The following is an 11240-nucleotide window of genomic DNA, read 5'->3' as shown; positions in this document are numbered from 1 at the left end:
ATTTCTTCAGGTCATTTGTCAATCCAATGGAAATATGTTTAATTTAATGATAACTTATTTTTCCTAATTTATGATACATTTATTGACTTAATTTATTTTCCTGTTGTTATTTTACGACTGAATCTTGTTTGTTTGAATAAAAGCAAAAATCAGCATCAACACAAAGTTTGATTGTCCCTCATTTCTTTGATTTTTAGAGAAAACTTTATGTCTCACAAACAGAAGAATAAACAGTTGACAATTTACTAATATAATTTGATGAAATGCAACAAAACTCATCTAACATTAACTAATTTAATATAATATATCTAACATAAACTCATATTTTAATAGAATCTGATAGAATCTAAATGTATATAATCTAATATAAAGTCAGATTATCCAATATGAACGAATCTAATCTGAGGAAATCAAATGTAACCTTTAATAATATCATCTAATCTGATATAATATGATTTTAACTCTTCTGATCTATTAGAACCAAATATCTAATATGAGCTAATCTAATTTGAGAAAATATCATCTAACTTAATGTATTGAATGAACTATAAAGTCAGATACTTTGATGTAATATAATCTCTTAAAAGCTCATTAGAATCAACTTTAAACCGAAATTTACTTCAAACCACCGCAGCGTGAAGGGGTTTCCCCCCCAACGACACCAGGGGAGAGATTCAGTTTGATCCAAAGAAAAAATTAATCATCGCAGGTGTTCCTCTTTCTTGGAGCAGAAGGTCGATGAACAATTTGTATAGAAATATATAAATTATTACATTAATCAACCTTTATTTACATGGAACCTTTCAAACGTACCAAATGAAGTTCGATGGACTTAAAAGGTGAAGAAACGTGAGATGTAAAAGTCAATTAGAAAACATTTTGAACTAATTAAAACCAAACTTAAAGCAACAACAGCTTTTGTGGAAGTTTTGTTTATCTGTTTTCTGTCTTTTACTTCTGCAGAAATTTTGTACAATTTCACGTAAAAATTCAACAAGATTTTCCCTCAAAACCTGCAAAACCTCTTCCTGTGTGTCTGTGTGTGTGTACGTGTGTACGTGTGTAAGTGTAAGTGCAAGTGTGTAAGTGTGTAAGTGTAAGTGTGTGTGTAGGGAATACCCGTTTACTGTAGGCATCACACCTCTAACACCTAAACGTCAACGATCTTCCTTCCTTCCTGGGAACCTGGGTTAAAAAAAATCCCATGTACCACTGCGTCAACCTGCTCAGTTTACTGAATTTATTCTATTATAATAATAATAATAAAAATAATAACTTAATTTATACAGAACATTTCAATCAGCTTTCAAAGTGCTTCACAAAGAGGACGAATAAGAAAGATGCCAAAGTGATGATGTTGTAAACATCGTTGATAAACTTTGTTATTGTTAAAATGTCCTTCTTGTGTCTCATGGTCGTCTCACACGAGCTACTGGCTTCACGGCCCCCTGGTGGTGGCTGCTGGAACTGCTCTGTTTCCTACGTATCAGTAAACTTTCCAAAGACGTTCACAGGTTCTGACGAAATGAACGGACTGAAGGTTCCGTTCTTCCTCCGTAAACGGATCTGACGATGAGCGGGAAAGTGTCAACATCATGTGACTAGTATCAGAATCCACAGACCTGAATCCGATTATTGATTATTCATAGTATGACCTTTGCTGTTAACGTGTCTTTTTCAGACTATTGCATCAATCTGGTTAATATCGGAACATTGGTCTCCATGGAAACGTGTGTTACTCGAACATCTGCAGCTTCTCCTCATTTACAATAAAATATTTTCTGTGAAACTCAGACCTCCTCTGGTTTCACTTACCTTTAGTTCCTGCAGGGTTTTTCCAAATGTGTGCGTGTGTTTGTGTTTGTTTGTGTGGTTGACAAGAAAAACTCAAACTTCATCAGTTTCTCTCGGATTAAATTAGAAGCCGCTCGTAGAAACACATCACGCCCATGGGGGGGGGGGGGTCTCTGCTGCATGACCTCACTTCCTGTCCTCGTCTTGCTCATCAGTCTCCAGTCACACTGACGGAATTTACATTAAATGCTTCGTCAGCGTTTCTTCATTCAGAGACAATAACTCAAATACTTTGTTTTTATAGAAATGTTCAGTTTGTTTGTTTGTGTGTTTGATTGAGCATTTGTGAGCAGCATTACAAAAAATGTTCCCTCCAGAATTTAAAAACCTGAAATAGAATATTTTCTTTCTAGTTTCGCAAAAGCTTCGACTTGTATACCTCGATGCGTGAACCAAGGTTGTGCGTCGTCAGTCTGTTGGTTTCTGTCTGTGACTCTTTCAGTAACTGTGAAGGGTTTCACATTTTAATTGCTGAACACAATACGACACAAAGTCTGTGCAAACTTTTCATGAAACTTAAACCTGTCGCTTTGTTGCTTCTGTGTTTTTCCCTGAAGCTGCTTTTAGACCTGCACCGAACTCCTGATAATCTCCGGCAGTTCTCAAGAGACATGAGCATCTCTGGAGTTTGGAGAATGTCCGGAGTCTGTCACTCGGAGATTATCAGGAGTTCAGGTCTGAAAGCAGCAGGACTCAGATTCTGTTTCAGCTTTAATTTAAAACATAGGAATCTTCAGCTCATAATAAAACCACAGACGCATCAGTTTCCATTCAAGCTTCTGGATCTGATGGTTTCTGACGCAGGCTGTGGCGCTTTCAGGAAACTTCCAATAAAGTGCCTGGAGCGTCGGCGTGCTGCGTTCAGGTACAGGCCTGCATCAGGACCATCACCTGCATCCCCACGTTGACCTACTGGTCTTAGATTCTGATAAAAGCTGCAGGTGAGTTGAAGTTCAGCAAGCTGGTGCTCAGTGTATGACAAGCGCGAGTGGGAGACCCCTCAGCCTCTTCTATGAAGTTTTGTAATTTAAAGGAAACTGCACAACCACATTTTTCACACCTTGATCATCTCTGCATCGCACGTTGTCTCGCTCTCTCCCTCCCCTGTGTGTCTGTGTCTCTGCCTCGCCCTCGCTCTGAGTTATAAATAAGCTACACTCAAGCATTCAGGACGACTTATGCACTTTGAGGCAACTTCACAACATCACAGCATCAGTCAGAAAAGTCTCGGCCCGTCTCCGTCTTTGGCATCAATCCGACCGCCGGCACTCGCACCAGGCCCGGCCAGACTTTGGAATTGCACCGACGACTGCAAGCGGCGATATGATGGTCTCCACGGCAAGGGCAATGGTCTGCCTGTCCCTGTGTCTTTGTGTGTGTCAGGTCAGCGGATCACACATCCCTGCAAGGATGAACAAAACCATCCAGGACCTCCTGGAGCGCTATGTGAGTACTCAGATTACTGAGAGTATTCAGAATAGCAGAGAACTGGGATTACTCAGATTACTGAGGGATCAGAGTACAGCTGACTGTTTTAACTCTGTGGTTCTTTTAGTTTCCTCCTCTTGCTGCTTTCTCACCACAAACACATGCGCACACTTGTACTTTGCACTTGTTTTACATTTAAAGGTCAAGTCTGTTGGGGTTTGTATAAATTAAACTCATAATCCATATTTTAGATAAATTCCTTTAAAACCTTTTCAAATAACTTAATGTAATTTCAGCAGGGCTACTCTGCCTTATGCATTCAAGGACCTTCTGACTGACAAGCTCCCAGCAGTTTTTTAATGCAAAGACATGCAGCTTGTCAATGAAATAAATTAAAGTTGGAATGTTTTTTTTAAGTTGGCAGGAAACTAAGAAAGAAGTATTCTTTTTATTTGATAACAGAGCTCAGTAGCAACAGGTGACTCTTAGGTCTCAGAGGTCTGACTGTTCTTGATTGCATCAACATTCAGTGCAAACATTCACACGCTTCAATTTTCTGAATGAAATACTGTGACTCATTAGTTCAAAGAACTTTCAGTCCATCTCTCTGAAACCTCTGATGTCTCTTTGTGCTTTAAGATTTAGACAATAAAAATAAAGTGGATTCATTTCACCTGTGATCCGAAAAATAATTCACACATCTTTTCTTTCCCTTCTTTAGAAGATTCCAAACAAAGAGAGATTCAACGGGACGCCTGTGTTCCCCATGGATCCACTGAACGGCACAACGGAGGTAAACAGTCAGTGTGTGTGTGTGTGTGTGTGTGTGTGTGTGTGTGTGTGTGTGTGTGTGTAGCTCTTCACACACACTCTGACAGATATATTTACTAATTGATCAGATCAGGAATCCGGGAGTAAAACCTCCTCAGTGGCTTGTGACATTGTTATGGCCCAGACGTGGCATGAGTCCGGCATCATGTCTCGAGTGTTGTGAGGATACTCGTGGACATGATGCATTCCTTTGTCCTAACCTCAACCTGATTCTAACCCCTTTAACCAAGTCTTAACCTTCAAAAAGCCAATTTCTTAGGACCAGTCAAAATGTCCTCACAATGATGGCATGGAACCAAAATTGGCCTAATAACTATAGATAGACATGCCCCCCCCATCCCCCACGCAGACACACACACTCCCACTCAGGGTTTTTCCCATTTAGATTTTTCAGTCGAACGCTCTTGAATTTGTTCCAGTCCTGAAACTTCCTGTGACTCATCTGAGCTCAAACCTTATTTCAGGCGCTGATGAAACATTCAATTGAAGAATGATGATCTTTCATTTAATTTATTTAAGAAAAAATATTTATTGTGTTGAAGAAAATTCAGATTGTTGCTGTTGAGCGACGCCTCCGGAGCATTTCAGGCTCTTTTATTCAGTTTGACTGGGTCGACCTCTGACCTCTGTTGTGTTCTTGCATCCAATTAATCTTCAAACCTCAAGTGAAGGTTTAAAATATGACATTTACCGAGCCACATTTTCCTCCAGGCCCACTCTGCTTATTTTATCTCCTCTGTGGGGAAACCACAATGTTTTTTTTTCCACTGTGTGAAACTATGTCAAACGCTCAGCGGCTGGTTTAACACACAATACGTTTGTTTTTTATTTATTAACAACAAATGTCAACTTTAATTTTACGCTCCACATTTCTGTTCAGGGTTTGTTTTCATTTTATTTCACAGACTTGGAATCTTATTTGATGTGGAAATCTTTCAGGATCTGAAGCTTAGTCTCAGTTTGTTTTTCATCACCAATTTAAAAAAAATCCTTCTCCAGAAACGTTGTTTCTCATCTGCTCCTCTCGTCGTTTCCCAGCAGACAAAGAGGACGTTCATGGGCGGCGTTTTGGAGACGTATGAAAAGCTGCTCGGCCAAATGCTGGAGGCCTGTGATGACGCTGCCAGGGCGGACCTGAGTTACATCCTGAAGAAGATCCAGATGCTGAAGAGGAGTAGCTACCAGGAGCAGAGCAAACTGCTGCAGGGGCTGCACGACCTCGGGAACGTCCAGGTAAATACACGAGCTGCTTCCACACATGAGCTCAGGAGCAGATCCACAGAATCCACTCGGGACTTTCTCCTGAGTTTTTCTTTCACACATGAACAACGCAGCAGGAGATTTTTCGCTCTTATCAACAAAAATTCTCTGCAAGTCTTCGTCGGCGTCGTCCACGTCTCTGGCTCCGATTTGTAATCCTGAGATATTTGATTTATTTTTGTTAGTTTATTTATCTATTAGCATTTGTGTGTTAGAAACATCATGAACACGCCCACTCGCGGTGACTCTCTACAGAGGTTTCACCAGTCGGCTGGAAAGAGAAACCTCTGGATAATGTCGTGTAGATAATGGAAGTTTAACTGAAAGTGATACTTGTGGTTGTGTGATGCTGTTGTGGGATCTATACTTACACCCGTGTGTTTCTCCACCAGATGGACGACCGCATCATCCAGAGCAAAGCCCTTGGCGAGCTGCCGTGGCTGTACGAGGAGGCAAGCTCACTGATGCAGAGGAGGCGGCGGCGGAGACAAGCGAGGAAACTCAGAACTCGTCCGTCAGCCTGAGACGCCGTGAAACTCAACATTGACCAAAACAAAAGGGAAAAGAAAAAATGAAACTGTTGGAAAGTTAATGATAAATGTTTAAGATGTTGAAATATAATGTGTTTCTGTTCTGTTTTATTAAGATAATATTTAAAGGATCGTATCACAGTGAACCAGCAGTCTAAGCCTTTTGGAAATATTGGAGTTTTATGTATTATTTAAGGTAGTTTGGGGTTTTTATACTTGAAAGCAGTGAAACAGGTGAATGGGTCCAGAGACTTTGACTCAGTTTCACCTGGGAACACTTGATTCCCTGATTATCTTTTGTATTCTACTGACATGTTGTAGTTTTCTATATTTATTTTCATATTTAAAATCTATATTTAAAACTGAATCTATTGACTGACGGTTGATTAATTTATTGTATATTTATTGATTGGCACAAGCATGAAAAATGTGAATAAAACAGAGTGAACCTCATCTCCCCAGTTTTACTGTCCTGGTTTTCGTGACTTTTAGCACTTTGTTGTTTAACTTTAACGTCTGAGATCACGTCGGTGTTGATCTACATCCAGACAAACAGGTTTACGTCCAAACTAGCACATTCCAATAGAAATGAAAACTGGAAATAGTTGAATGGGTGATTAAATTAAGGACAAATGGTTTAATACATGTTTTCATTCAAATGTGATATATGTTACAAATGTCGTCAGTAAACTATTTCAGTTAAATGATCCCAAAACATATTATTTGATTCCTGAGAGATGATAATGACTCTGAGCTTCAGTGGCTCTGACGCTCAGCTGCTGCTCGGCCGGCTGCTCTGGGTATTTCTGCAGAATACACAGCAGCGACATCACTTCCTGTGACATCACTTCTGGTAAACAGTAGGTAGCCGTCTTTTACAGTAACTCACAGCCCTTACCCACAATGCACTGAGGCCTGTATGAGAGTGTGTTAGAGGCTGCGACTTCTAAGAACCCGAGCTGTGTTTCCCCTGTGTGTGTGTGTGTTTGTGTGTGGGTGTGTGTGTGTGGTCAATGAACTTAAACAGTCTTAAAGGGACCTCACAACTATTGCAATAGACTTAGATATGTTAAAAACCTTTTAAATCATTTTTTCAAAGCGATAGTTTGTGTTGATAGTCTTTAGTTGTGTAGAGGTTTGAGTTCCTCAGCATCACGAGTGGGGGAAGAACTTTTCTAACTTTGTGAGATCAGGACGTTTTCCAACATCTGGGTCTTTGTCCTTGTTTCCTCTCCTGCCGATGTTTCCTTTACGTCTGAGCTCGTCCACCTCCTACATCACTGGGCCTCATTTTAAATATGAAATCATCATTTGTTATTTTACTTCTACTTTGATTTGTTTTGTTTGGTCCAGCTGCTAACACGGAGGAGGCAGGGTTATGACCTATACTACAGCCAGCCACCAGGGGGTAATCAAGACGCTTTGTCTTAACTATCGGGAGCCGTCAGGTTGTCCATCTTGTTATTCACAGTCTGTGGACGTGATGTTTGTCAAAAAAGTGCTTTTTTTTCACAATAAGGTTGTTATTAAAATGGTTCAGAAAACCACAACAAAGAAATGAGAATAAATCAAACAGCTTCACTGCAGCGAGAGTTTGTTTCATGTGTTGATAAGGAAACGACTCCGATCGTTATCTCACCACTGAAACCAGATAAATGGGGAAACAGAAACTTGATTTTCACACATTATTTACACAATATCTGTGAATATTTCAGTCTGGGTCACGAGTTATGATTGTCTTTTCCTGTGAGAGCATGATATCAGATTTTAGAGAAAAAAAGCCTGTCGAAATCAATAACAGTCAAATACCCTAAAGCACTGTGTGTATCGGGGGGTGGGGGGTGGATACAACAGTGTGATTGACTGCTAGTGGAGGTGAGCGTGCAGAGTCCTCGAACTCTCAGGCTCCAGCCCCCCCCCCCCCCCCCCCCCCCACTCCTCCAAATATGGTCATTTCTGGTTTAAAAATGGTGCCGAACAAACTGTAAAACTGAGACTTCAGAGACGACTCAGAAATAAAGTGTTGTGGTTAGAATGTGTGTTTTATGAGTGTTCATCAGTTTCAGTGAGTAATGAGTGTTCATAAGGAGCACACACACAAAGCTCATTAACATATCATACAGAAACTCACTGTGGCATTTCTATGAAGCGACATGTTGTTTCCTGTTGCAAAGGAAGCTGTGAGTGGGTTCAAACACACACACACACACACACACACAATGTATTACGACCTTTCACACCTAATCTCGTATTTGGATTTAAAGTCGTCATGGAAACAGTTCAGCGGCTCCATGCTCATTATTAATATGATATACTATTAGAACCATAACTTTTATTAATATTAAAAAATAATGTTTTTTTAAAATAAAATGTGTTTTTCTATAATTCAAAAAAAGAGAAAAAATGGTTAATCAAAAAGTTAATCAAAAATATTTCAACATTTTTCATTTAATTTTGTTACTTTTGTTGAGAGGGTAAACTTAAACAATACGTCTAATTGTTCTTACATAGTTCTACTATTTTAATAAATACAGTTCTCTCTGCAGCTCAGAATTCGTCCACTGTCACGTATTCAGCTCAGGAAATTAAGTGTGTGAAGCTGCAGTTCCACAATCTACCATTTGGTGGTGCTGTAGGAACAGACTGTAACTGTAATATTTTACCTTCAGAGCTGCAGAGTGAAGGATTCATCTCCTGTTTGGTGACTGTGACCGAGTCCACAGGTTTTAAATGGAGGAATAAATAAATTAAAATTAAAAAAAAAAAAAAAAAAAAAAGTCCCAATCAAACAGATTATTTAGGATTTCATTGTTCGCACATGCTCACTTATTTTAAGAAAAAAATGTAATTTTATGTTTTGTCCTGAGGGTGGTGCTAGAGTAAAGGCCATGGGGTCAAAAAGAAAAACAGTAAATTTAACTGTGTGTTTGTGTGTGTGTGTTTGTGTGTATGTGTCTGTGCGTGTGTGTGTGTGTGTGTGTGTGTGAGTGAATGTCTCTGCTCACATCTAGTGGCCAAACTTTGCAACTGAATCAATTATTTGTTATTTAGTATATAATCTTCACATGTTGTCCACAATGACTTCAACACTAATATTCCTGTTAACATGTTGTAGATTAGAGTTTGACTATGATATTTGTCTTTATAATAGAAATGTTTAATACAATTCACCAGGTGTTAAAGAGTGTAGAGATGCAGTGTGACCACTAGGAGGCTGCAGAGTATACCACTGTGTTGTGACTTCAGTGCAGTGAGAAGATTCAGAATTAAAACAACTAAATAAGAGAAACTCAAAATCCAGAGTGAAGGGTTGATGGTTTGATCCCCGGCTCCACTTGTGCCCTGACGCAAAACTCAGATTCATAAATGTGGAATTTCATTTCATGTCAACGTGCAGGAGAAACTTATAACCACATGCAGGAAAAAGATCCTGCATCTAATAGTTAATCATCATGTCGGAGTTAACGTGAACTGAGAGAGGAGGATCAGAATAAAAGTTTCCCTGTGAGTGTGTGTGTGTGAGAGAGAGAGAGACAGACTACTGTATGATGAAGAGAGACGCTGGAAATAAACTGACCTCTGGCCTGACAAATCTGACACCATGTGAATACACACACACACACACACACAGACACACACACACACACACACACGCACAAACACACACATACGCACACAATCACACAGAGTTTTGTATGTGTCCTGAACTCAGAGACCCTCGGTGCAGATCAGCAAGCGGCTGCTGCTGCTGGTCGAGTCTATATTCAATTATACAGAGAGAGAGAGAGAGAGAGAGAGAGATGGAGAGAGAATGAGAGAGAGAGCGAGAGAGAGAGAGAGAGAGAGAGAGGCAGGTAGAGAGACAGTTTCCATGACTCGTTTTATATTTAGGTTTTCAAACAGAAGGTGAAACGATCGAGACTGAAAGACACCAAGTAGAAACTCTGTGAATGAGTTAAAATCACATGAACCAGATTTAATTGAATGTTCCTTCACTTCTTCACTTTAAAAAGCTGAAGGCCTGACGGCTGCAGCTGCTGAATATTCACACTGAGTCAGAATGTGATCATAGCCCTTCAGACCAGGTCATATGGGTCAGAACGTTTCAGTTACTGTAGGTTTAGAACCAATTGGGTTATTGGTTGATTATTGATAAGATTACAATAGATTAATGTGGTGACAGGTTTCGATGAGTGTTTGAACGGATTACAACCTTGTAGAATGGGTTTAGAACTGACAACGCCATGCAACTTGCTTCACGTCAGAATATAAAACAAACTAGTGCAATGCATGCTGGGAAGTATATGCAAGTAAGTGCTTTACAAAATAAAAACATTTATTTGAGAATTCACATTGAAGAGGAAATGTAAACGTAGTTTTCCTGCTTTCTTCAACTAAAAGAACAGAATGTAACAAAAGTATATTTTCTAATTAATCTCCATTTAATTGGTTGGATTGTTAAAGTATCAGGTTGGAAGCACAGCGTCTTCTCCAGAGCTTTGCTGTTAACAGTTAATAAACAGTTTTAACTGTTGTGTGGGAATGACAATAATTTAGAGTATCAATAAACGTCATGTTGTTGACTGAGTGTCGAGCCTGTGTTGTGAGTGAAGTTGTACAGTAAGTGGATATTAATTTGGACCCATAATCCCTTGCAGCAATTCGCATCAGGTTACCAGTGTGTGTGTGTTTGTGTGTGTGTGTCTATTTAAAACAGAAGGTAAGTCCGAGCTCAGCAGGAGATCATGACCCACACACACACACACACACACATGAACCTCCGTCACACGTCACTGTTGAGTCTGCAGAGACGTCCACTGATTCAGCAGCGACTCAGCAGAAAGTGAGGGAGGTTTCAGGTTTTGATTGACGTGTGGGCGATGATTATTAAACAAACTCACATTAACACTCGTCTCTCATCACAGGCTTCGTTTACATCTTACATTTTTGAAAAAACTGAGACTACTAGTCACGCTTTAAATCCACGCTAATACGATCTTAAAATGGTCTCAAAATGGGGATTTTTAAAAGGTAACCAGGGTGTAAACAGGAAGTAGATCAACCTGCATTTGGTTGCTTGGTTACAATAAATATGGCAAAAAGGAAGTGTTAGTTACGCTTTGCATTCACCGTTGGTAGTCGGGTCATGTGACTGATAAGAACCAATCAGGAAGAGAGCGAGGTGGATGTAGCTTTTATTTGAAAATGACTTCATCGGAGTCAATAGGTCGCACCACAGGTGAGCATACTGCAGAGCTGCTGTGATCCGTTAGCATCATGCCAGCTTCTATAATTAGTAACCCTCTACTTCCTGTTAATCTCCCTGCCGCCTTAATT

At 39.8% G+C, this 11240-nt stretch overlaps 1 protein-coding gene across 2 annotated transcripts; it reads left to right on the top strand.

Annotated features, from left to right (window-relative positions):
- Positions 1-3177: 3177 nt before the first annotated feature.
- On the top strand, positions 3178-5897 carry LOC133009642 (interferon gamma-like). 2 transcript variants are annotated; one of them, XM_061077184.1, is made up of 4 exons: positions 3178-3300; positions 4004-4075; positions 5155-5346; positions 5766-5897. In XM_061077184.1, exons 1-4 carry the CDS (start codon positions 3178-3180, stop codon positions 5895-5897), a joined length of 519 nt encoding a protein of 172 aa, XP_060933167.1. The 2 variants fall into 2 exon arrangements, with proteins under 2 accessions (XP_060933167.1, XP_060933158.1); XM_061077175.1 differs by having other exon boundaries at positions 5152-5346.
- Positions 5898-11240: the final 5343 nt, after the last annotated feature.

This window comes from Limanda limanda, chromosome 1 (genome assembly GCF_963576545.1).
Source record: "Limanda limanda chromosome 1, fLimLim1.1, whole genome shotgun sequence".
NCBI lineage: Eukaryota > Metazoa > Chordata > Actinopteri > Pleuronectiformes > Pleuronectidae > Limanda > Limanda limanda.
This window is presented reverse-complemented; position numbering and strand designations above follow the sequence as displayed.